Genomic DNA, 27,338 nt, shown 5'->3' on the forward strand with positions numbered 1-27,338 from the left:
CATGTGGAAAGGAAATAAATACCTATTTTGAAAACTGGTTTTTCTGTTTATTGACAGGTTGCATTAATAATTTAAGAAACGTATTTTTTTTTAAAGATTTTATTTATTTGACGGAGAGAGAGAAATCACAAGTAGGCAGAGAGGCAGGCAGAGAGAGAGAGGGGAGGAAGCAGGTTCCCTGCGGAGCAGAGAGCCCCACGCGGGGCTCGATCCCAGGACCCTGGGATCATGACCTGAGCCAAAGGAAGAGGCTTTAACCCACTGAGCCACCCAGGCGCCCCAAGAAGATACGTATTTGTGTACAAAGTTTTGTTTCCTAGTTCCCATCTCCAATGACCCATCTGATATTAGCCCCAGTTAATAAAAGTTCAGCTCAGAATTCTGGCTCCTTAGAACAGTACACGGTAATGAATGAATGAATGAATGAATGAAAATACTTTATCAATTTCAATTGATATATCATTATTTTCCCTTTGAAATCATGCCCCAGTGAAGTGTGTGGTTTTTTTTTAACCAAGAAAAATATTGAGGATGGGATCATACATCTGTTTTTTTAAAAAAGTGAGTATCACAACATAAACTTTTCAGGTCATTAACTCAACTACAGTGAATACCTAGTTATCTAAGAAACAATGTCCTCTGCTCCCATAGATGGAGGGTATGTCTGCTGTATTCATACACATGCCTCACCACCACTGCATTCACCTTTGGTCATAGAGAGAAAGGGGATGGGAGCAGGGATAAAGCTGATGAGTAAAGAAAGAAAAAGGACAGACCTAGAGACCACAGAGAGACTTGGGTACACAAAGCAAGAGTGATGGCCAAGGATCCTGACTGCTTTCAGTTCCTTGGTTCTACTCTCACCTGAAGTCCACCTTCAACTCCTGCCTATTAGTTCTGAGAAACTCCCTATAGACTTCCAAGAAAATGTTTTGTTTTGTTTTTTTCTCTTTAGGCTAGGTCCAGTAGGGTTTTGCTATTTCAAATGGAAATTCTTAACAAACATATGCTTTATAAAAGTTTGTCTTTAATTTGTGTACAATCATGGATTTTTCAGCTCATTAAACTTGAAAGAAAATCTCAAGAGTGAGTTGTTTTGGTCTGAGCATATTCTGAAATTCTGCAATCATTGCCACTTAAACAAGAATTGCTCTTAAATAGAACAAGAAAGCCTATTTAAAGCAGTCATTTTTATTGCGGATAGTGTGAGTAGTGTAATTTGCAATGTTCATGGAATTTTAAAGATCTTTCCCCTGAATTTCTCAACAATAATTAGATCTTTAATCAATTGCTAAAATCCACAGTGACCCAAATCATCAGCAAACTTCAAGATACTGACCTTCACTTCTTGGTTTTAATGGTCTCTACGTACTCTATAGTTCAGTGATTCTTGCACACAAAGAAGTTGTCCTTGAGTAGAAGAACAATTTTCTATCTGCCCTCTTTTTTTCTAACCTTAATTGATTCGCCATGCCTTCTTTTGTTTAAAACAAAAAACAAAAACAAACTTCTATAAAAACCTCCTTATCATTTAAACATTTGTATTGGTTTGCTAGGGCCACCATAACAAAGTAGCACAGATTGCAAGGGGGTGGGGGGCTGTTGTCTTAAGCAAGAGGAATTCATGTTCTCACAGTTCTGGAGGTTAGAAGTCCAAAATTGAGGCGTCGGCAGGCTTCGTTTCTCCTGAGGCGCCTCTCTCTGGCTTGTAGATGACTGTGTTTCTCCCTGTGTCTCCACAAAGTCTTTTCTCTGTGCCTGTGTCCAAATTTCCTTTTCTTATAAGGACACCAGTCGTATTGGATTAGGGCCAGCCTAATGACGTTATTTAACTTTAATCATCTCTTTAAAATACCCTATCTTCCAGATACCTTCATGTTCTGAGGTACTTGAGGCTTAGGACTTCAACATCCTAATTTGGGGTGCAGGTGGGAGGACAATGTAGCCCATAACAACACTTCATATTATTTTGAGTACCTAATAGGAGCTCTCTTAAAAATTGGGAAGAGCTTTAACCTCATAAAGGCTCAAATCTTGAGGGGCATCTTTTATTTACAATGCAATTTAAGCCTCTGGGACAAAGAACCCTCCAAGTAGAATGGGTGGGAATTCCTCTCCCACATTAGAGTTCCAAGGTGAACAGCCCAGGCCAACTGGATGGCTTTGGGTTATCCTAGATCTGGCTTTCTCTCTGGCACTGGGTGGCTCCTCTGGTTCTCACCACCACCTCCCCACCGCAGCCGGCAGGAAGGAAGAAAGGGAAATGCACACTCCTTTAAAAGGGCATGACCTGGAAGTTGCACTTATTATTTCTGGTCAAAAGAAAGTCATAAATCCACTGGTGGCTTCAAGAAAGGCTGAGAAGATGTCCGTATCTAAGTAGTCATGGGCCTAGCTAGAACATGATTCCCTGTGGATAAAAGAGCAAATGGATATTAGGGGACAATTAATAGGGACAGAGGCCATAAACAGGTAATGACTTTATGTAATGTAGAAAGTGAGAAAGGGGCAGAAGGATACAGAAGCAGCCAAGGCTGCAATAAGAAAGAGATGGAATAAGACAGATGCGCAGAAAGGTAGAAATTAGAGACCAGAGATCAGAGACAGGGCAAATGAGAAGGAAGCTGCCTGGGTTTCCAGAGCTCTTTAGATCCCAATTCTAACCCCTCATGGGAGTACTCTCTCAGACCCTTTTTAAAAAAACTAAGTTGATTATAAATTCAAGTTTTAGTTTCTTTTCAGAGTGACTTTCCTATTTAACCTTCCAGATGTGTGCCTGCTTTCAACCAACGATTTGGCAAACTACGTCTTATTGCTCATTCTAATTGGAAAATAATTGCCATAATAACAAGTAGGGGGAAAGTCAGCTGCACAGTTGTTTGATAATACACATTGATATTTTAACTATGTGACCACAATAGAAAGCATGTATTTTTTTAAAAAGTAGAAATATATAAAAGAGGCCGAAAGTTATTGACAAGGCTTGCTAACCCTCTTAAGCCCTTCTATTTTTTAGTAAAACATCCTTTAAAAGAAATAGTCCTCTTAGGTGCCACATATATTAGAAATTGTTACCACAGGACTGTAGTGTTTTTTTTTTTAAACGATAAATTTTTCCTATAGGGTATGATAAATGCACGCAAAATATATCAATCAAAATTTTGATCTACTGGTGCTTGTTGAAAGCCACAAAGCTCAGATGATCATATAAAATTTTAAAAGGGAAATTCATGTACTTTATTTATTTCCTAGATAGATTTCTAAACAGTAGTCTATAAATACTTCTGGGTAAAAAGAAATCTGAGATTCCAAAATTATTTACTTTGTAATCAATATCAGTGAAAATGCACCTGAGATAGCTAGATTTTGCTCATGGGTTCTTGGACTTTGGCCACCCTGCATTCGTTTGTCCTTCTTAACAGCACTCAGTCTCCTCTAAGAAATTACTCCTTTGCTTTGGAAATACGCCTGGTAAACTGGTATATTAAGGTTTCTTCCCTGCCACTATGGATGAGAAAGGGGCCTTTGAAGGCTCTTTTATTGCCAGAGCCTTTTTTTTTTTTTTTAATTTGACAAACAGAGATCACAAGTAGGCAGAGAGGCAGGCAGAGAGAGAGTGGGGAAGCAGGATCCCCGCTGAGCAGAGAACCAATGCGGGGCTCGATCCCAGGACCCTGAGCCGAAGGCAGAGGCTTAACCCACTGAGCCACTCAGGCGCCCCTTACCAGAGCCTTTTATTCTACAACCAGCTGGAGCTGGGGCCCAGCACTTTATATAAGCTAGGTCAATTTAAAACTAATGCCTGGGCATTTAAATCTGGAATAGAGTAAAAAATGAAACTAACATTGATAGGATTTGCCTCTTCCTGCACTGGCAAAGTTGCTCGTTGAATCTAGGCATAGGTCTCCAAAGATTTGCATAAATTCTATGAGTTTTCATATAATTCCGTTGTTCTTATATTCAGCAGACTTGATTTGTGTTGTTTTCTATCTGAAAGCTCAGATTCACCTTCTATCTACTGATTTATAAATTGGCCACATTGAATTATGATACCAAAACTAAACACACACATGCACACACACCACCACCACCACCACCAATGACAACTTCACAACCTATGAAAGAATTTAGGCAGGAAGTACCAACAAATGAAAAGACAGACAGAAGTGTGAATAAAGCTTTAAAACAGTTTTCGAAGATCTTTACAAATATGGTAATTGTTTCCAATAGACAGAAAGGAGGGGGAAAGGAAATATCAGAGCATCACAGAAAAAAAAATAGTTCAACTTTATCAGTAATCAAAGAGAAATAAAAACTAGATACCAACTTTTCCTCCTAAAATTGAGAGAGATTTAAAACATCAATACTGTTGAAGGGGTGGTGAGATAAGCATTTTCATAAATTTCTGGTGAGTGTATAACTGGCTATGAGTTTTCAGGAAAGCAATGTAGCAATATGCAACAAGAACCATCAAAATACTCATAAATTTTACAAGTCAGGCAGGTAGAACCATGATGAGGGTTACAGAAAATGGGATTTATTATATGAATAGAGCTGCTGTGGGAAAAGAGGATTTAAAAATCAGAGAAGGAGTCACCAAGTAATACTCATGCACTGGGGTGGGTGGACAAGGCAGGGAAAATCTGAGAAACGGATGTAGCAATGCAAAAGGGGATTTGTGGGGATATCTCTGGGAGGCCATTACCATTGAGGACCCCCAGCCAGACAGGATGGCTGATCTTGGGCAACTATCCATCAGCAGGGCCGAGGGACAGGAAGAAGGGCTGGGTGCCAAGGTGCCAGGAGAAGAGTGGGGACAACCAGAAACCTGCCAAGCAGCTCAGTTTCTGACAACAAAGATTTTCAAAGAGCCAAGCTGCTGCCTCACTTCTGCTGCCCAAACGTCACAGGAGTTCCTCTTTTGGTCAATTCTACTTCTAAGTGTGCGGGGTAAGGAATTCTGGGTAATTTAGTTTTCAGTGTTTTAACCAAGTTGAGAATAGAACAACCCAGCACTCATATCTTTCGATCCTGTAGTCCCACTCCACACTTAGGAATGGATCCTAATGAAGTGGAAAATGTAGCCAAAGATTAAATAAAAATGTAATATGGCTGTCATAGTTAAAACAAACAAAATTAGATATAAGTTAATTTCAAATAATAGGGGAAATAGACTAATGTAAGATACAGACAAGACTTCCATACATTAATTTAAAAAATTATTTCAAATGACCTTTTAATGACATGGTTGTGTCCTCATGTCCTCACTTTTCATGTCCTCATGAAATGGTAGGCACAAAACTGTGTGTACATTAGAATTATGATTTTGGAAATATATGTGATTTGACTTTCCTTTTATGCTTCCTTAACCCTTCCTTATTCATTCTTCACAAAGCAAGCAAAGTCATCTTTTAAAAATGTGGACCAGACCATGACCAGACCCTTGTTTAAAATCCCAGTATGGTTTTCCAATGCACCTACAACAAAATCCCTTCCCACAGTCTGCAGAGTCCTTCATGGTCCTGCCTTTGCGTTGATCTCGGAGGGCTCTTTGCCTGGCCCATTCAACTCCAGTTCCACTGGGCTTTGTAAGGTTCCTAGCTGAGGCGAACATTCTCCCACCTTAAGGGCGTGGCAGTTATTACTTATGGCTAACATGCTCTTCTCCCAGATCCTGACTGACCCTTTCCCATTATTTAGATCTCAGCTCAAATGTCACCTCCTTTTGGAGACCTTACCCTGAGCACCTCATCTACTGTGTGTCCATTCCCCATCCCACCAGCAGTCATTCTCCGTCTCATTACCCTGCTCATTTTTTTCCTTAACTAAAATTACTGTGCTTTTTACTTAGCAGTCTACCTCACTAGAAAGCAGGGCCCACAAAAGCAGGAACATTATCTGTCACATTCATTGTTACACCCCTGTGACTCCAACAAACCCACTAATGCTCAGTAGGTTTTCAAGGGTTGAATGGATACATGAGACAATCAAATTTCTGAGTTTTCTACAGGGAGCGTCTTCCCTTTTATAGTAAAGAAAAGGTGTTTGGAAGGAATATGTTGCTTGAAGGGCAATCTTGTGTCAGGAAGGATTTCACCTATTACATAGCTTAAGCTCTCCCAATTGTCATATGTAGTGATTATCCAGGACTATTTTGGCTGTTGTATTCCTCTTAAAAGTTAAGTAGGAGTCTCCACTCTACAGGAAAAAAAAAATGTGAATTCAATGTGAGCAAAAGCACAGGAATCTGTAAAGCATTCTCTTGGAGAAATCATGTTGTGTGTAGCAGTTAAGTAGCCAAAACCCATTTTACCATGAAAACACTCTAGAACTCCCAGAGATCATGAACTCAAAGCCTGTTTTAGGGCTACAGCTGCCTTCCCTTCTAGCTCTGTTTGCAGTGACTCTTAGCACCTCTGTCTTGCAATGCCACCCATCCAGCCACAATTCTACTCTCTTCAAGACTCCTGGCTTTGTGTCCTGCCCTATCATGACCAAAGGGCCAACCACCCTGACTGGTTGATCCTAAACTTCTTTTTCTCTATCCTTCAGACTCTCTGAGAAAATCTCAACTGTAGAGAAATCCAACTGCTTATCTTCTCCATGTTAATGTCTTGGCTTTAAACTGTCTTCAGAGAAACAAAATTTTATCTCCTTTGCTCTTAGATTGCCTTTTTAAGTTCCAGTCTTTGGACGTCCCTTGTTCACTAGGTACTTAAATATAATGGAAGAAGTGTAGGAGGCAAGGCTTTGTGATGTCAGGCTATAGAACCCAAACATTTTCACCTTCCCAATCCAATAACACACACACACATGCATGCAAGGTGGGAGACAGTATTCTCTATGTTAGGCTTTTTCAGAGCCTTCCTTCCACTGCCATGCCAGGTATCAATCAGGCAGCTGACATAGGGTTCACTCACTTGTCTGAGAACCAACAGAAAAAGGTAACACATATTCTCTGAAACCAGCCAGGCCTCTAGTCTGGAGAAGTGTTTGATTCATCCTCGGTTAAGGCTAAGTTTTATGTATAAGAAATGAAAGCGTCCAAGTAGAGCTTTAATTAGATCTTATCCAGAAGGTAGAGTAAACAAGTGCACCTATTTCTCAAAAATTCATTTTGGGGTTTTTTCATAAGACAATCTTCTTTGAAATAATCAATGACAAACTTAAAATGCTCTCCTGTGGCTGATGGGTTTAACTATCTTTAGCAAGCATGAATTCCACTGAAGGCAGATAAATAGACAACTTTATGGCAGGTAACTTTCCAGGCTGGCCTGTTTTGTGCTAACTTGACTCTGAGTTTTGCGGCAAATGAAACTCTGTGTGACAGGTTTCTTTTTTAGACTCTGAAACTGGCAGCTATTTTGTTCAGTTTTATGGTTATATAAATTTTGTTACCAGTCTCAGCAATTTTTCATGCTTTCCATGTCCCCTTAAGAGAAAGTAGGCAATCATCAGAAAGTAGCCATGGAGAACTTCCTCTTGCCTATTACTAAGTGCTGCTGGAGAAAAATCACCCTATTAGGCAGATTGATTTCTCTATAAATTTGTGGATATCCACAGCAGCTGGGTTCACAGCATTCCCTGTCCATTTTCTGTTTCTGAATTCACTTCTTTCTCTTGTTCTCAACGACTTTTTAAAATCTGATTCTTTATTCTCAGGAAAAGACTGTACGACTTACTTGGCATAGAAAATACAAGCCATCTGAAACACGCTGTGTCCATACTCACTACAGTTATACAAAAGTAATCTATATCCAGCTCTTTCCCCTTTCTTTCTATTACCAAAGAAGTCTCACTCTTCTGCTTAAAGTTCATCACTCTGCAACAGGTGGTCTGTAAGATGGCTCCCAAGAGGGGTGCCTGGGTGGCTCAGTCAGTTAAGCAGCTGCCTTCAGCTCAGGTCATGATCCCATGGTCCTGGGATCAAGAACCTCATTGGGCTCCCTGCTCAGTGGAGAGCCTACTTCTCCCCCTCCTTCTGTTGATCCCCTACTTGTATGCGTGCTCTCTCTCTGTCTCTGAGTCTATAAATAAACAAAATCTTTTAAAAAAGAGATGGCTCCCAAAGATCCCCACTTATTGATATTTATGCCCTTGTGGTATCCTTGCCCCTCCAAGGAAGGTTGGAAGTAGGTGACTTATTCTAACAAATAGAGCACAGTGATGAAAGTAATAGAATGTCACTTCTTGTTAAAAATGTTGTAAGTTTTGTTTTGGCTTTCTCTAGTTCTTTATTGCTTTTTCACTTATTGACCCTGAAGGAAGCCAGCTGCTATGTTTTGAGCTGCTCTGTGGACAAGTTCAAGTGCCTAGGGAGGCGTCTGGCTGATAGCCAGCAGGGAGCAGGGGTTCTTGGTCCAAGAGCCTGTGAGGAAGTGACTATTCACAATAACCACATGAGCAAGTTTAGAAACAGATCCTCTCCCTTCCCCGCACTGTTGAGTCATCAGATTAGACCACAGTCCAAGCAAGTAGCCTCACAGCGACTCCATGAGAGACATTTAGCCAGGTGCACCCAGTTAAGCTGTGCCCTGGTTTCTGGACTACAGGAATTGTAAGATAATAAATATTTCCTGTTTTATGCTGCTAAGTTTGGGAGTAATATATTATGTAGCAATAGATACCTAATGCAATCCTCATCTATGTTCTGGATCCTTTTCACCTGCTTCTTTTTTCCACATCTTCAAATTTTCCCTCTCAATCAACTTCTTCTTATAGCAATTGCACATGGTAAAATGATTTTTTAAAGAAGAAAATGTTCGGGGTGCCTGGGTGGCTCAGTGGGTTAAGCCTCTGCCTTCAGCTCAGGTCATGATCTCGGGGTCCTGGGATTGAGCCCTGCATCGGGCTCTCTGCTCAGCAGGGAGCCTGCTTCCCCCTCTCTCTCTGCCTGCTTGTGACCTCTCTGTCAAATAAATAAATAAAATCTTTTAAAGATTAAAAAAAAATTTTAAAAAAATAAAAAAGAAAATCTTCGATTTCCAATTCCCCTTCCCGCTATAGCTATATGTCTCCCTTCCTCTGAGAGCCAGATTTCTTGAGTTATCCACATGTACTTAATTTCCCTTTTATTCATTTTCTTTCCATTCCATTCACCCTCTATTCATTCTACCACAGTGTAGATTTTTTAGTCCCATGAATGGCACAGACACTTCTCTTCCCCATGTCTCCAATGTATCCAATGGGAATTTTCAGGCCTTATTTTGCTTGACATTCATTACACTTCACTTTTCTGAAAAATGTTTTCCTTCCTTCCTATAAATTATACCAGACTCCCTGGTTTTCCTCTTATCTTTTGGACATTCCATTTCTTTTTACTCTGCCCTAAAAGCTCATGCTTCTCAGGGCTCGTCCCCAGGTAGTCTGCACTTCTCACTTTATACACACCACTTGGACAGTCTTACTTCCTCCCCAAATTGATATCCCCAGCTCCTTCCTCAGCTCCAAACACATACATGAAATGGCTCCTCTCAGCAAATACAGAACTAACCTTGTCATTAAGTACTACCTCCATCCTCCTTTTTTTCTTCTATCCTAGAAAATGATATTACTGCTTGGCCATTCCTGCCTGAACTAGAAAAGTAGTCAGCTTGACTTCCATCTGTCTATCTATGCCATTGTTATCTTTCTCTTTTCTTAATAGTTCACAATTCTGTCCACTTCTCTCCATTTGCAATGCCACAACCGTGGCCAGGACACCATTATTATCTGTTGCCTGCATAACTGTAGCAGCCTTACAACTGGTTTCCAATTCTTTTTTTTTTTTTAATTAATTTATGAAGAGAGAGAGTGTCTCAACCAATTCCTTGCTGAATACAGTACCCATTGTGGGGCTCAATCTCATGACCCTGAAATCATAACCCTGAGATCACAACCTGAGCCAAAACTAAGAGAGGGAAGCTTAACCAACTGTACCACCCAGGCGCCCCCAGGTTGCCTTTTTGTGGTTGATACCCACTACCCTTTTCAATTTTACTCCAAGCTGAAATATAACCCAAGTCCGAATTTCCCAAAATAAGACCTGGCTGTAACTTTACCAAAGACTTGGAGACCTATGGAAGGGAGACACTTGCAGAAAACCAGCCCTTGCACACAAGTGCTTCAGGAGTTCACAGGTACACCTTCCCAAGGAATATTCTGACCTTTGGCTTTATTCCCTGACCTGTTGCTAAAATGCACTCCACCTGCCCCACCCTCAACCCCTGCCTTCGGCCCCATGTTTATGCCTCTTCCAAATTACCACCTACCCGGAACACAAAGACAAAAAAAACCCTAGTTTTCTCCTCTTGCCCTAGTGCAAAGCCTGCCCTGCTCCGCGGATGTCATTTGCAGTCTAGCTCTTCGGAGTCCTTGAAACTCTCCAATCTAGAAGAGATTTTGGCTTTATCTTTGCACGGTCAGCAGGTCCACTGGAGGTTTCTAATCACCACACCCCTCCCTCCACAGATTTACTTGCCTTCAGAGGCACTTGGTGAAATAGAAAGATGCTGCAGTGTTTGAAAAGCGTTAAAATTTTGGCTGTAGATAGAGTACCCTTTCCACATAAACTAGTTTTGTTCATTCATTCAGGTGATAGATCCAGCTGTCAGAAAGTCACATCTGTTATGGCTGTGTTTTTAAACAATATGAGCAGTCATTTGGGCTTGCTTTCTGTATGACTACAAAGAATGACTCAACTATAAATCAAATGCCCATTTTTCACTCATTTCCTTTTTTCAGTGTCTTTCAAAAGTTTCCTGCTTTTTGACATAATTTCAGTGAAATTAAACTTGAACAAAGTCTCTTTATCAGGCAGTGAGGGAACAAACAGATATTCAATAGGAAGAAATGAAACTCAACTTATACCTCAGAGCATGCACGAAAATTAATTCAAGATGGATTATAAACCTGCCCATAAAATGGAAAACTATAAACATTCTAGAAGAAATCATAGGAAAATATCTTCACAATCTTGGGGTAGGCAAAGTTTTCCCAAGGAAAGCACAGAAAGCATTAGCCGCAAAAAAGAAAACAAGAATTTGAACAAACATTTCATAAAAAATATACATAAATGGCCAATAGACACTGGAAAAATGCTGGACATCATGTTCTCATACAATTTCAAAGCACAAGGAGATGCTACACACCCACTAGCTAGAAAGGTTAAAAGTAAAGAGAATCAAAATTCTAAACTCTCATTTATTGCTTGGGGAAGTATAAAAATGATGTAACCACTCTGGAAAATTGTTTGGCAGTTGTTTATGAAGTTAAACACACACTTACCATACACTTAGCAATCGCACTCCTAAATGTATACCCCAGTGAAATGAAGGGGGATGACTGCCCAGACGTACATACGCAGATGTTCCTAGCAGCTTTGTTCCCAGTAGTGCTAGATTGGAACCACTAACGGTGTCCATAAACAGGAGAATAGGTAAGCAAAGTGGGATATAGTCATAGAGTAGAATACCACTCAGCAACAAAACTAACAATTAATGCAACAACGAGGATTAGTCTCACAGTTTTATGTCATAGTAAAAGAAGCCAGACTCAAAAGAATACATGCTGTATAATTTCACTTACATGAAGTTCAGGAACAGTAAAACTGATCTATGGTTCCAGAAATCAGAACAGTGGTTGCTTGGGGGTAGAGGTGGCTGGGAGCAGGCTGCGAGCCTTCTGCCATGATAGAACATTCTATCTCTTGTGTGAGTTTTGTCAAAACTGATGGGGAATTGGACACATAAGATCTATGTGTTTCCCTCTTTTTAAGTGATATCTCAATATTTTAAAACTTGTGCAGCTTAAAATAATATAATAACTGCATTTTGCCTTTGTTATAGCCAAGGATCCATTGATCCTGCTAATTCTGCCAGTGGTCAACTACTCAGTGGTGGTGATGGATAGTAGTTTATACGTGTTGTGTCTAGTCAGGTAAAACTACTGTTGGTCTGAACCGTCTGAATTTTGCTAAGCATAGCTGCAGATTTATTTTAACTTATGTATTCAACTATAACAAATGTAGAGTTGTTTTTAACTCACTTTCTTCAATGCTTTTCAGCAATGTGTGGCCTCCTCACGTGTTTTGTTTATCTTTATTTTCTGATCTGAAATATCTTCAGCATGTTGTTCCTTGCTACCAAAATCCACCCCACCACCCCCCAACCCCCACCAAGTGCATCACAGCCCAGTTCAGGTGCCATTTCCTCTGTGAAGCTGTTATTCCCCCTGCAGCTAACACAGCTCTCAATTCTTTCCTAAACTAGGGAAGTGCTTTTTCTCTCAAGGACTAATTCCCATGATGATGAAACAGCTTAAAATATATTTGGAGCTTTGTTTCTGGAATGACCTTCTTTTCTAGAAATGTAGGCCACACAGGGTTAGGCACACGGAAGGTACTCAAATGCTTAAATAAATATATAAACTAAAAAGTTTAATCTCATATAAGAGATTTCCTTCTCCTGAACTCCGAGTATACATGTAAGAAGAGAAATAATTAAAATGTGTCCAATAGATCTTGCCTTAACTAAAAAGAATAATTATAGGAACATTTGAATGATACTTTAATTTGTAAACTCCTATGGTAAAAATACATTGTTTTCGTAATCAAGGTCATTTTATTCATTTACAATCATTATACTAGGTAAAGTTCAACAAAATAAAGCAAAAGTGATTGACAGTTTTCTCCTTATTATCAAAAGACAAGAGACTGGTTTAACTAGAAATATCTATTTTCAGTAGTAACGTCCTGCTTATCTTTGGTAGGAAGTTAAAAGATAGCTCTATATTTCAAATTATTTGGGGCAGTGACAAATGTTTAACCTATTTATTAATGAGAATATTTTATACTTTCCTTGCAGAAGTTAGTTGTATTATGTGAAGTGAGAGCCTTTAATATGTAGAGACTGTCACCAAATAAATGTATTTTGGTTTTCAGTGGTTACATTCTGTACTTGATGACGGAGGTTCATATTAGTCAGTCCTGTATTAAATGAACAATAACAGAGATATTGCTTGTAAGTGATGATTCATTACACTGGACGTACAAACTTCATGAATTTGCTTATTGTATTTCCCTGTCCTGGTCACTAGCCAGTCTCCATTCTTATTACATGAATATTTCAAAGGCCCTGACAAATAAGTTCATAAAGAAAGTAGGAATTAATACAATATTAAAGTACAGTAATGCAAATATTCTACACATCTGATACTAAGGTAAAGATATTGACTAAATTGAAAACCACCAGAGGGCAGTTTAATACAAAAGTGACAGATACTTAAAGAGTATAGTAGTGTTTTTAAAGTTTAATTCCAGGGGCACCTGGGTGGCTCAGTGGGTTAAGCCGCTGCCTTCGGCTCAGGTCATGATCTCGGGGTCCTGGGATTGAGTCCCGCATCGGGCTCTCTGCTCAGCAGGGAGCCTGCTTCCTCCTCCTCCTCTCTCTACCTGCCTCTCTGCCTACTTGTAATCTCTCTCTGTCAAATAAATAAATAAAAAATCTTTTTAAAAAAAAAAAAAAGTTTAATTCCAGAAAGTTAAATACTATAGATACAGAGGAAAGAGAGTGACAAAGACACATTTAATAAAATATTTTAAAATTTCAATTTAACTGATGTTTATGAGTTTAGCATATTTGTATATTCTATATTCTGTGTACTTTTTAGTTGATCTTCTAATACGAATGTGAACTAAAATATCCTCCCCCATTTTTTTTGGCACAGCTAAACTGGCCAGGAGGTCAGGCCACTTGGCCAATAATAAAATTTTTTTAAATGTGATCTTACGCTTTTTCCTTTCTGTGTTAGCCAGTGCTTTTCCTAAGGAAGAACTAATTGACACCACTAGTTTGTTTCTTTCTAATTTAATGGAATTAAAGACGAAAAGTAAGATGATAATGATGATTCTCTTTTAAGTACTTTTTATAATTTTAAATAATTGATGTATGCAGCTGTTTGCTTTTTGTCTCTGCCTCTTGTTTGAATACTTCATGAGGTCAAGAGCATATACTTTAAGGACCTTGCCAAGTACAGTGGCAAGGAGGTTGGCTTTCAGTAATTATTTTTTGTTTCAATTAAGTAATTAACTGCAAATTCCTAAGGGACTAACATATCTGGAGACAATTCCATGTTTTCATGTAGTCAATGGCAATACCTCTGTCCACTCATCCACACACCTATTTATCCATCCATCCATCCATCCATCCATTGATCCACACAGATATGTAGCCCTCAAAGAGAATCTTCAGAACGGGTTCCTTTCTCATTGTTTTTTTATTTGTTTGTTTGTTTAAATTTTTTAAGATTTTATTTATTTATTTGACAGAGAGAGACACAGTTAAAGAGGGGACACAAGCAGGGAGAGTGGAAAGGGAGAAGCAGGCTCCCCAAGGAACCCAATGCAGGAGTTGATTCCAGGATCCTGGGATCATGACCTGAGCCCAAGGCAGATGCTAAGAACTGAACCACACAGGCACTGCCCTTTCTCTTTGGAGTTGAAAAAGAAACTTTCTCAGTGAAGAATTCCCAGTTCAAAAATCTTCCTTCTAGAATACATAAAATTCCTTGAAGAATCTTTACAGTAGTGCAGCCTCATTTTTTTAAGAGACGGACAGCTTTCCTTCTAGTTGGCCAGTTCCACAGCGAGGGTACCCATGGGTTCATTATGCTATTTCCCTCCCTAGAGCTCTGGTTGCTGGTTAAGAACGATCCTTTTTTTTTTTTTAAACATTTCACTTACTTATTTGACAGAGAGATAGAGAGCACAAGTAGGCAGAGCGGCAGGCAGAGGGAGAAGGAGAAGCAGGCTCTCCGCTGAGCAAGGAGACTGACGAAATTTGTACATTAAACCCTGGCTGTTTTCCAAAACTTCAGACGTTTGTAACCACCTGGATGATCCACAGCCATCTTGTACCCTAGTGAGAAGGAAAGGAACGAGAAGAAAAGGGAAGGAAAAGGAGAAGAAGGGAAAAAGAATAGATAGGGTGTTTTTGTAGTTTATTTTCCGTCTCTCCCCTTCCTTAAAAACTGTGAGAAGGATAGAAACTTCTAGAAATTTTTGGCATCCATCAACAGCAGAGGCTTGTCTTCCTCTCATCTGAATATCTGGGAGGACAGTGCTGTTCAGAAAGCCCAAAGATAGCAGGAGGCAGTCGAGGTAGAGTAAACTGTCATTGTCTCATTTTCAGGCAAAAAGAGAGTCTGAAGGAGGTAACTCTCTCCCAAGTTGTTCAGAGCCTACATGAGGCAGAGAGAAGATGCAAATTTCCATATCTCGTGGCTTGGGGATGCTAAGGATTGAGCCAGTGGTCTGCCAAATGTCACTTAAGAGCATCACCTAGAACTGGGGGCTAGGTGGCAGAAGGACATCGAAGTCCCCAAGATGCCTGAAGGGAGGCAAGTCAAGGGTGTGAAGGAATGATGGGGTAGGAAAGGAGGGTCAGGGATTGGGGAAGAGAAAGGACAATCATGGGTTCTTAACAGTGTTTGCCAGAGAGGAGACCATAAGTCGCATTGTCCAGGTACTCAAACCACCGGCAGTGAGGGTGGAACAACAAGACACCCCTCACCTGTGGTCAGTGGGATCCAGCATCTTGACCCCAATGCCATTATGTTTTGAAAATTGCCTCATCCCCCAGAGATCCTGAGAAGGGAGAGAATGGAAGAAATCTTGAGAAATGAGAGCAAGAGCTCACACTTTGTAATGATAAAATAGTAAGCCAACTCTGGGTACTTACCAAAAGGCACTCAATTTTATGCTGAAAGTAAGCAAGCTCTGTAGAATTGACGAGATTAAGTGTTTTCACTGTCACCGGAAATGGAATCTCACAACGAGTTGAACTCAATTTAAAGTAATAAAGTAGTATTTCTAAATAATGGAGATATGATTGAACTTTGTAGCACCTACACAAAACTTATCCCAAGTTCTCTCAACTGTAGATGAATTGTATATGTTTACTTTTATCCTGTCTTTTCTCTCTTGGCTATGCATAACGCCAGATTTTTATAGTGTTGTGTTAACATTTAACTATCTAACTAGTTCTATTTTTCACTTAGTCAATAATTGTGAACATTTTTTCAAGTCACCAAATATTTTTCCTTAGTATAATCATTTAAAGACTTACTTTTTTAGAGTAATTTTAGGTTCACAGCAGGATTGTGAAGCAGGGCTTTCTTATAACCTCGCCCCCACAGAGGCACAGCCCTGTTACCTGTTACCAACATCCTCCCACCAGGATGGCATATTTTTTACCATGGATGGGTATACACTGATAGCTCTTAATCATCTAAAATCAAGAGTTTATCTTAGGGTTCACTCTTGATGTTGTGCATTCTCTGGGTTTGGACAAGTGTATAATGACATGAATCCATCATTATACTATTATTCAGAACATTTTCACTGCCCTAAAAGTCCTCTGAGCTTCACCTATCCATCTCTCTCTGCAGCCCAAGCACCAGCAACCCCTGATCTTTTTACTGTATCCATAGTTTTGCCTTTTCCAGAATGTCATATAGTTGGAATTACATAGTATGCAACCTTTTCAGATTGGCATCTTTAACTTGGTAATATGCATTCAAGTTTCCTCCATCACCTTTTCATGGTTTGGTAGCTCACTAATTTTTAGAACTGAGTGATATTTTATTGTTTGGATGTATCAGTTTATTTACTCATTTACCTACTAAAGGACATCTTGATTGCTTCCAACTTAGGCAATTATGAATAACATTACTATAAACACCCATGTGCAGGTTTTGTGTGGGCATATGTTTTCAGTTCCTTTAGGTAAATACCAAAAAGTATGATTGCTGCATAGTACAGTCAGAGTAGTTTTAGTTTTGTAAGAAAGTGCCAAACTGTCTTCCAAAGTGGTTGGGCCATTTTGCATTTCCACCAGCAATGAGTGAGAGTTCCTATTGCTCCACATCTTTGTCAGCACTTGGTATTGTCAGTGTTCTAAATTTTGACCATTATAATAGATATGTAGTGATATTTCATTGTTGTTTTAATTTGCATTTTTTTCAATTTATTTATTTTCAGAAAAACAGTATTCATTATTTTTTCACTACACCCAGTGCTCCATGCAATCCATGCCCTCTATAATACCCACCACCTGGTACCCCAACCTCCCCCCCCCCCGGCCACTTCAAACCCCTCAGATTGTTTTTCAGAGTCCATAGTCTCTCGTGGTGCATTTTCTTGATGACATATGATGTGAAGCATCTTCTTTGGTGATGTATCTGTTAAATTCTTTGGCCCATTTTTAAAAATTGGGTTGTTTGTTTTTTTAGTGTTTTAAGAGTTCTCTGTATACTTTGACTAAAATCCCTTTATCAGGTGTGTCTTTTGTAAATATTTTCTCCCAGTCTGTGGCTTCTCTTCTCATTCTGTTAACATCATTCTTTATAGATGAACATGTTCATCAGAATGTCATTGTTCAGCAGAAGTTTTTAGTATTGGTGGAATTCAGCTTATCATTTATTTCTTTCATGAATTGTGCCTTTGGTGTTCTATCTAAAAAGTGATCACCACACCCAACATCATCTAGGTTTCTCCTGTGTTATCTTCTAGGAGATTTATAATTTTGCATTTTACATTTAGGTCTATGATCCATTTTGCATTACTTTTTTGTGAAGGATGTAAAGTGTGTCTAGATTCACCATTTTGCATGTGGATGTGTTGTTTCAAGTACCATTTGTCGAAAAAACTATCTTTGCTTCATTGTGTTACCTTTGCAATTTTATCAAAGGTCAGTATAATTACCTTTACCTGAGTCTATTTCCAAGCTCTCTGTTCTGTTCCACTGATCTATTTGTCTATTCTTTTGCCAGTTAGTACTCCAACTTTGTCTTCTTCATTATTGTGTTGGCTATTCTGAGTCTTTTCTCTCTGCATATAAACTTCAGAATCAGTTTGTTGATATCCACAAAATAATTTGTTAGGATTTTGATTGGGATTGCATCTACTGTATATCAAATTGGGAAGACCTGACTTCTTGGCAATATTGAGTCTTTCTATTCACGAACACAGAATATCTCTCCATTTATTTAGTTCTCTGATTTTGTTCAAGGGTTTTGTAGTTTTCCTCATACAGATCTTTTACGTATTTTTTTAGGTTTGTATCTAAGTATTTCATTTTTGGGACACAACCATTAATGGCACTGTGTTTTTAATTTTGAATTCCGTTGTTCATTGCTGCCTTTCAATATAATTTTAAAAAGCAGCATTGTAATTAATCATATATGACTATTTGGTAAGGTAATTAACTAACTTCTTTCTTTTAACAACATTTAGATTGTTTCTGGTTTTCTGCCATTTAAAAAAATTTTTTTTAAGATTTTATTTTTATTTATTTGACAGACAGAGATCACAAGTAGGCAGAGAGGCAGGCAGAGAGAGAGAGGGGAAAACAGGCTCACCGCTGAGCAGAGAGCCCGATCTAGGGCTCGATCCCAGAACCCTGGGATCACGACCTGAGCCAAAGGCAGAGGCTTCAACCCACTGAGCCACCCAGGTGCCCCGGTTTTCTGCCATGTTAAATACCAATAAGATAATGAACAATCCTATACTTAGATCTTTAAATGTTCCTAAGAGAATTGCTTTAGAATAAATTCCTTAAACAGGAATTTCTGAATAAAAAATTGTGCTACTTTAAAGGTTTTTGATACATCTGGCCAAATTGGCCTTGAGGAATATTAGCACTTTAAATTCCAACTGACAGTGTATAAGAATGCCTCTTTCCTTACATCCTCAATAATGCTGGGTATTACAGTGTTTAAATTCTCTTTTGAAAAAATATTTTTGATTGAAAAAATTATGTTATTTTAGTTTGTAATTATATGATCACTGGGGAAATGATATGTTAAATCCCTCTATTTAGGATACTTATAATTTGCCATATGCTGTCAGTATTTTCCCCACTTTGATATTTTGACAGGTATTGAGCTCATCTGTGAGTACAGGAGAGTGGCATGAAGGTATGAAAATGTCAGTAATGACAAAAGCAATATGTATGTGCATGTGTGTGCATGTACATGTGTATAACCCAATGATTTATGCGTCAAAGAAGTGGTCAATGAACATGGTATGAGATTCCTCTTTTACTGGACCTCCCGGGTGGCTCTCTCGGTTAAGCAGCTACCTTTGGCTCAGGTTATGATTGCAGGGTCCTGAGATCGAGCTCAATATTGGGCGCCCTGCCCAGCGGGAAGCCCCCTTCTCCCTCTCCCACTCCCCCTCCCTGTGTTCCCTCTCTCACTGTGTGTGTCTCTCTCTTTCTGTCAAATAAATAAAAATTTTAAAAAAAATCTTCCTTCACTCCTCAAAAAGTTAAATATAGCCCAGAATAGGAAAATCCATAGAGACAGAGAATACATTAGTGGTTACCAGAGGCTAGGGGAGGGGAAAAAGGGGGTAACTGCTAAACAGTACAGGGCTGTTTTCTGGAATGATGAAAATATTCTGGAATTAGACAGTGGTAATGATTTTGCAATTTTGTGAATGTACTAAAACCAACTAAATTGTACACTTTATATGAGTGAATTTTATGGTATGTGAATCATAATAAATTCATTATTTTTAAAAGTTGCAGTGCTTATTTTTCAAGCATACAAGTGATAATTTGAATAAAAGGACAGTGTGTTTTAAAGCATTTTCCCAAGGCAGAGGAAAGATCAGAGGACTCTAGGTTTATTGATCCAACATTAATTCAAGGATAATGGGTGCAAGGTTTCCATTTAGAGAGGTGAAATTTTTTCTAGAATTAGATATTGGTGATGCTTGCATTGCCTTATGAATACACTAAAACCCAGTAAAGTATACACTTAAAATGGTGATTTTATGGTATGTGATTTACAATCTTAATTTTTTAAAAAAGTGTTTTTAAAAGTTGACACAGAGGGGTACCTGGGTAGCTTAGTCAGTTAAGCATCTGACTCTTTGTTTTGGCTCAGGTAATGAACTCAGGGTCATGAGATCAAGCCCCATGTCTGGCTCTGCACTCAGCTTGGAGTCTGCTTTGGGTAGACTTTGGATTCACTCTCTCTCTCCCTCTTCCTTGGCCTCTTCCCCTCTCTCTTTCTCTCTCTGAAATAAATAAATCATCTTTTTTTAAAAAAAAAAAAAAAAAGGTGACATAGAGTTACTATATGACCCAGTCATTCTACTTCTAGGTATACACCCAAGAGAAATGAAAACATACTTCCACACAAAAACTTGGACACAAATGTTCATGGTGGCAGTAATTATAATAGAGAAAACAACCCAAGTGTCTACTTACCCACTAACAGAAAGAAAAACAATATACGGTATGTTCATACCACAGAATATTGGTCAGCAATAAGGCTAAATGAAATACTGATACACACTACAACAGGACGAATCTTGAAAATGTTGTGCTAAGTGAAAGAAGCCAGTCACAAAAGATCACATATAGTATGAGTCCTTTTTTGTGAAATGTCCAGAATAAACAAATTTATAGAGGTAGAAAGTAAATTAATGGTTGTCTTGTGGGGAGGAGGAGCATGGGGAACAACTGCTAACATGTAGGAGCTTTTTTGAGAGGTGATGAAAATGTTCTGGAATTAAATGGTGCTAGTGGTTGCACAGCCTGACTATACTAAAACCCATTGAACTGTACACTATAAATGTGTGAATTACATGGTATGTGAGAATTGTATCTCAATAAATCTGTTTAAGAAAAAAATACTACCAAGTAGTTGCAAAATGTTGGAACTAATATTGAAGACAGATGGTGGAAGATAATCTTCGCTAATGTGATATAAGAAAACCTCAAAGAAAGGACCAGTCTGTTCCTTTCAACCTTCTTTGTGAATTATGGCCAACATTTACCAATATCTTGAATTTATAATGACTCCTTTAACCCTTTTTTAGGTGTTGAGTGTATTACATGAGATTATTTCTGCCTCTCTCCCTTAGAGATTCACTGTTCTATGCCTGTGCACATTGCAAATGTCCTGCTTCCTCACAGAGTTTATGGAATCTATGTGCATTTTATTGCCCAATATCATGCTGTAAAGTAAAACAATGAAGAGTTTAATGCCATCTTCCCATTTTTACTTTTATCTTGCACTCTTTTTAAAATAAACATGCAAAATAATGTTGGTATTATGCACTCATGCTGGACAGTCACCACAGTGATTGATTTTGCCAGAAGAAAAGCATTTACCACATGGCCATGGTTCTTGCTATTATTAAACTCTCTCCACAAAAATTACATCTCCCTGGTAACTGGGTTGTTTTAGCCATTGTTTTGACTTTTAAATAGCCTTGGAGGTGGAATCTTTTCAATGTTTTAAGTTATAGCACTTGTGACTTCCTTCAGCAAACAAAATTCAGTACCTATCATTGTCCAAGTATATCTATTTATAACATACAATAAAGAACTCCATAACATTCAAGTGAATCCTTGGAAGACACCTTGTCCACTGCTTCTCATCTTCAGCTTTGTGTACTTCTCAGCTTCCTGTAGCATCCACTGAATGTCTTCCTTGCTCAAGCGGCCCTTGTCGTTAGTGATGGTAATCTTGTTCTCTTCTCCTGTACTCTTATCTACATCAGAGACATTGAAGATGCCATTAGCATCATCAAAAGTGACTTCAGTCTGAGGAATGCCAGGGGGACAGAAGGTGTGTCTGTGAGTTCAAACTTGTTTGAATCTTATGCATTCAATATGAAAGCAACTGCTGAAGATGAAAAACTTCAGGGCAAAATCTACAATGAAGAAAAATAGAAGATTCTTTTTTTAAAAAATTTTGTTTATTTATTAGGGAAAGAATCTACACAAGGAGGGGGAGCAGCAGGCAGAGGGAGAGGGAGAAGCAGGCTGCCTACTGAACAGGGAGCCGGATGTGGGACTCAATCCCAGGACCCTGAGATCATGACCTGAGCTGAAGGCAGACACTTAACCATATGAGCCACTCAGGCACCCCAGACAGAAGATTCTTGGTAAGTGTAACGAACTCATCAACTGGCTTGATAAGAACCAGACCACAGAGAAGGAAGAAATTGAATGTCAGCAGAAAGAGCTGGACAAAGTCTGCAACCCCATCATTACTCAGCTGTACCACAGTCTAGGAGGCATGCCAGGAGGAATGCTTGGGGGGCATCACTCCTGGTGGAACTCCTCCATCTTGTGGTGCCTCCGCTGGGCCCACTATTGAAGAGGTTGATTAAGCCAAACTGAGAATAGGTCTAGTATTGCTCCACACAAAACATTTGAAGGACCCAAATTTGTAGCAAATTCGATGGTAGTTTTAAATCAAGCTGCTATAGTAAATAAACTGGGCATTCTTCGTACTCAAATATGGAAAGGAAATAACATTACACTTTATAAGCACCGTATTGTTAAGTGGAAAATGCAGTGTCTTAAATAAAACCATTTAAAATTCGGACCCCCTTAAAAAAGAATTCCCGTTGATTAATCAAACTGATTTTCTCTTACAGATAATGGTAAGAGCACTTCAAAGATGTGAAGCAGGGCGCACCAGGGTGACTCAATCGGTTAAACAGCTATCTCTTGGTTTTGGCTCATGTCATGATCTTGGGACCCTGGGATCAAGCCCTGCATGGGGCTCCCCACTCACTGGGGAGTCTGCTCAAGGATGCTCTCTCTCCCTCTCTTTCTGTACCTCACCCCCGCTCACACTTGCACACTCTCCCTCTCGAATAAATAAATAAACCTTAAAAAACCACAACAACTGGGAGTGAGGTTAATTCAGGACTATTGCTCCTGACAAATAATCCAGTCTGCCTGTTGTTGAATGACAGGCAAAAAAGAAATTGGGTAAGAAGAAAGTTATTTGAGTAAATTCTTCTTGCACTTGTAGAGTGCTTTTGTTTTTTAGGTTTTTTTTTTTAATTGTCATATAGTTGACATACAATGTTGCATTAGCTTCAGGTGTACAACATAGGGATTTGATAATTCTATACATTACACAATGCTCAGCATGGTAAGTGTAGTTACCATGTGTCCCTAATTAATGTTATTACAATATTGTTGCCTATATTCCTTATGCTATACTTTTCATATCAGTGACTTACTTACTTTACAGCTTGATGTTCATATCTTTTAATACCCTTCGCCTATTTTGCCCACCTCTCCACTCCCCCAGCTTTGGCTATACCAGTTGGTTCTCTGTATTTATGTTTCTGTGTTTATTGTCCATATGTTTTATTTTTTAGATTCCACATGGGTGAAAATTCCATATGGGTGAAATTATACATCTGACTTATTTCTTTGTCTGACTTATTTTACTTAGCATGAAACCCTCCAGGTCTAGCCATGCTGTTGCAAATAGAAAGATCGCACTCCTTTTTATGGCTGAGTAATACTCCATCGTATATATGTGTACCATATCTTATTACTCATCTATCAATGGGCACTTAGGTGGCTTTCATATCTGACTATTGCAAATAATGCTGCAATAAATATAGGGGTACATATATCTTTTCAAATTAGTGTTTTCATTTGGTTTGGGTAAATACCCAGTAGTAGAATTAGTGGATTGTATGGTATATCTATTTTTAATTTTTTGAGGCATCTCCGTACTGTTTTCATGTACTGAATCAATTTACATTCCCACCAACAGTTCATGGGGATTCCCTCTTCTCCACATCTTCCCCCAAACTTGCATTTTTTTGTCTTTTTGATACCAGCCATTCTTACTGTTGTGAGGTGGTATCATTGTGGTTTTGATTTGCGTTTCCTTGATGACTGGTGATGTTGAGCATCTTCATGTCTGTTGACCATCAGTATGTCCTCTTTGGAGAAATGTCTACTAAGGTCCTCTGAGCATTTTTTAAAAAGATTATTTATTTATTTATTTATTTTGAAAGAGAGAGAGAGAAAGAGGGCACATGAGCAGGGGCAGGGATTGAAGGAGAGGGAGGTGCAGGCTCCCCACTGAGCAGAGAGCCCGATGTAGGGCTTGATCCCAGGACCCTGAGATCATGACCTGAGCTGTAGGCAGATACTTAACTGACTGAGTCACCCAGGTGCCCCTGAGCATTTTTTAATTAGGTTATTATCATTGTTATCTTTTCTGATGTTGAGTTGTAGGAGTTGTTTCTATATCTTGGATATTAACTCCATATAGATATGTCATTAGCAAATGTTTTCCCCCATTCGGTAGGTTGCATTTTATTTTCTTGATGGTTGGGATGCCTGGGTGGCTCAGTTGGTTGGACGACTGCCTTCGGCTCAGGTCATGATCCTGGAGTCCCGGGATCGAGTCCCGCATCAGGCTCCCAGCTCCATGGGGAGTCTGCTTCGCTCTCTGGCCTTCTCCTTGCTCATGCTCTCTCTCACTGTCTCTCTCTCAAATAAATAAATAAAATCTTAAAAAAAAAATATTTTCTTGATGGTTTCTTTTGCTGTGCAAAAGCTTTTTAGTTTGATGCTGTCCCAATAGTTTATTTTTTGCTTTTGTTTCTTTCGCCTGAGGAGACATATCCAGAAAAATGTTGCCAAGGCTAATGTCCAAGAGATTACTGCCTATATTTTCCTTTAGGAGTTTTATGGTTTTGGGTCTGATATTTAGGCCTTTAATCCATTTTGAATTTATTTTTGTGTATGGTGTACAAAGGTGGTTCAGTTTCATTCTTTTGTATGCAGCTGTCCATTTTCCATTTTTTTAAACAATTTTTTTGTTTTTGATCCTCACAAGAACCATGGGAGTGAAGCTAGGCCACACTTGCCCCATTATTCTTCAGTGAATAAAGACATGAATTCAGGGAGGTTATGTGATGTGTTTGCTCAGAAGTACACAGGAAGCCAGAAAGTTTGACTCTGTTTTATTTCAACTTGACCTCTAGAATCAAACAAGAATAATAAGCAAGCCTCCCTAACATTTTCTAAACAGCCTATTTTACTCAAACTTGATTCTAACTTAGTGTTACCTTTTAGGAGGAAAGGAACCCACTGAACTCTTTGTTTAGTGGGATCTGGTATTCCATCCTATCTCCATATGTCAGTATATAAATTGACTAAAGTTAAAAAAAGAAAAAATATTTCCTCGGTGTTTGGGGATGGTGAACCAGGAAATATTATCCATGAGGTATGAAAGAGATAAAGCATACCTCTGTTTTTTTGGTAAGAAAAGTTTAGAATTGCTTGTGCTTTTTTTTTTTTTTTAAAGAAAGGACTATGTTTGGTTAATGAAAATTTCACAATACTTATCTTTGGCTAGATATTAAACATAAAAAAAATCCATCCATTCAAAATGATTGTTTAAATAAAATTATATGCAGTAAAAGCACATGGATCAGAGTCTTCATCTGTTGCAGAAATTTTACAGCTTTAAACAGTGCCCAGATGTGTGTAAGCGCTATATTTGGAACAATTTAATGATGATAATTTCTCACTCTTATCCAATACTCATTGTGTAGGGTGTAGGGAAAAAAACCTGTATTCCTCCTCCTGTGTATCTCTTTTACTCTCACACTCTTACCTCACTCACAGCACTTCTGACACCAGATGTGTGGGGTTTTTCCCACCCCAGGTAGTTCTGTGACACCAGCTGGGTGTCCTACAAGTTAACTCAATTCTGACACCATATACCGGGAGATAGCATCAGATTCCGTAGGTTCCCATGACCTTCTCCCCCTTGGATTCATTTATTTGCTAGAACAGCTCACAGAACTCAGGAAAACGCTTGCTTATGTTTACCAGTTTGTTAAAGGCTATGATAAACGATACAGAGGAGCATCTATGTAGAAGAGACATGGAGGGAAAGGTATGTGGGAAGGGGCACGGGACTTCAACGTATTCTCCCAGCACCTCCGTGTGTTCGTCGACCTAAAAACTCTTAAAGGTTCCACACTTTGGGGATTTTTGCGGAGGCTACATCATGTAGGCATGATCGATCATTAACTTCATTTTTAGACCTCTGCCTTCTCTAGAGACCGGAAGATGGGCTGAGAATTCCAAGCTTCTAATTGCGGCTTGGTCTGCTGGTGACCATGCCCCCCTCCAAGCACCTACTAAGAGTCACCTCCTTAGAACAAAAGACACTGCCATCACCCAGGACATTTCAAGGGATGTGGGAGCTCTATGTCAGGAACTGTGGTTACAGACCAAATATTAGAACCAAAGATGTTCTGAATGCCCTTGTCACTTAGGAAATTGCAAGGGTTTTAGGAGCTCTGTGCCAGGAACTGCAGGCAGAGACCAATATATGTACTTTCTATTATCCCACATGGACTAAGAAATATTTTAAGTGGTGTTTATAAGTATTAACTTTTCTGATTCTCACACAATGCTGAGGTGAGCTCCATATAACATAGCATAATAATGAATGTGATGTTACATGACATCATGTAATTAAACAGAATTTGTCTTCATCTTACAGATGAGAAGATTGAGCCAGAGCGAATAAGTTTATTGACCAAAGTTTCATAGCTTTTATGAACCAAGTTCAAGATTTGAACTTAGGTACTTAAGGACTACCTACCTTATTTAGATCAACTGCTTTCATGTTAAGCAGACGTTCTTAATTCAGGTATCAGCTCCTTCCCCCATACTTACTGAAAACAAATAGTTCACCAACACCAGGGCCTTAGCAAAGATTGAAATCTTTCTTTAGCATCTTTCCATTTTCCCAAATATATCTCTAATTCCTTTCTTTTGCCCTCATCCACCATTTTTTGTCCTCCCAAGGGCTCCAGCTCAGACCGCCAGACCCAATCCAGGACAGTTCTTTTATCTAACTGAACTGTTCCTTCTTTTTTCTAAATCTACAGGGGCCCCCATGTTGCCTCAGCTGTTATGCGCAAAGTCCAGGAATATTTAATGCCTGTGGAGGAATCTGTTGATGAGGCCACAAAGTCTGGTCAGGCTTAGAAGGTGACCCAAAGAACGTGTCCTAAGGTTGTTTTCCCTTTAGCTTATTCCAATGTAGCCAACAAACAACACGAGGGATAGATAAGAAATGAAGGACACAAAGGCTTGGCCGTGACTATTCACTACCTCCTCAGTTTCCTACATGGTGTATCTGAAACTAACGGAATTTCCTGACTACAGTGAAAAAGACCTAGGTCAGAGGAGCCCAAACTCCAGGTTCATTGCCTTTGACATGTGCGGTAAGGGAAGGAGTCCCATCATGGCTCAGGGGCCCACAATTTTTGCCCACTAGGAAGTGCTTGCAGCTCCATGGTCACTTGATCCTTTCCAGGTTTTGGGGCCTACAGAAGAATTGATCATCGAGCTAACGAAGTTTAATCTTCAAGCCTCTTCATTTCCCCAGGCCCCTGGGAGTTGTGAGAGGTGCTTGACCTTGGAGACTGTTCAAGGTGGGGAAGGGAAGCAAGGCTGCCAAGGAAACACGTCTGTGCAGGCATTTCT

General features: G+C 39.2%; 1 protein-coding gene across 1 annotated transcript in view; it reads left to right on the top strand.

The window, feature by feature from the left end:
- PTTG1IP2 (PTTG1IP family member 2) overlaps positions 1 to 26,837 on the top strand; it is a 73,289-nt gene extending 46,452 nt beyond the window's left edge. Inside the window, exon 5 of the mRNA XM_044247009.1 lies at positions 26,738 to 26,837. Coding sequence (XP_044102944.1) covers positions 26,738 to 26,837 — 100 coding nt within the window. The remainder of the gene's footprint in view (positions 1 to 26,737) is intronic.
- The last annotated feature ends 501 nt before the right edge of the window (positions 26,838 to 27,338 follow it).

This window comes from Neovison vison, chromosome 4, assembly GCF_020171115.1.
Source record: "Neovison vison isolate M4711 chromosome 4, ASM_NN_V1, whole genome shotgun sequence".
Lineage (NCBI taxonomy): Eukaryota > Metazoa > Chordata > Mammalia > Carnivora > Mustelidae > Neogale > Neogale vison.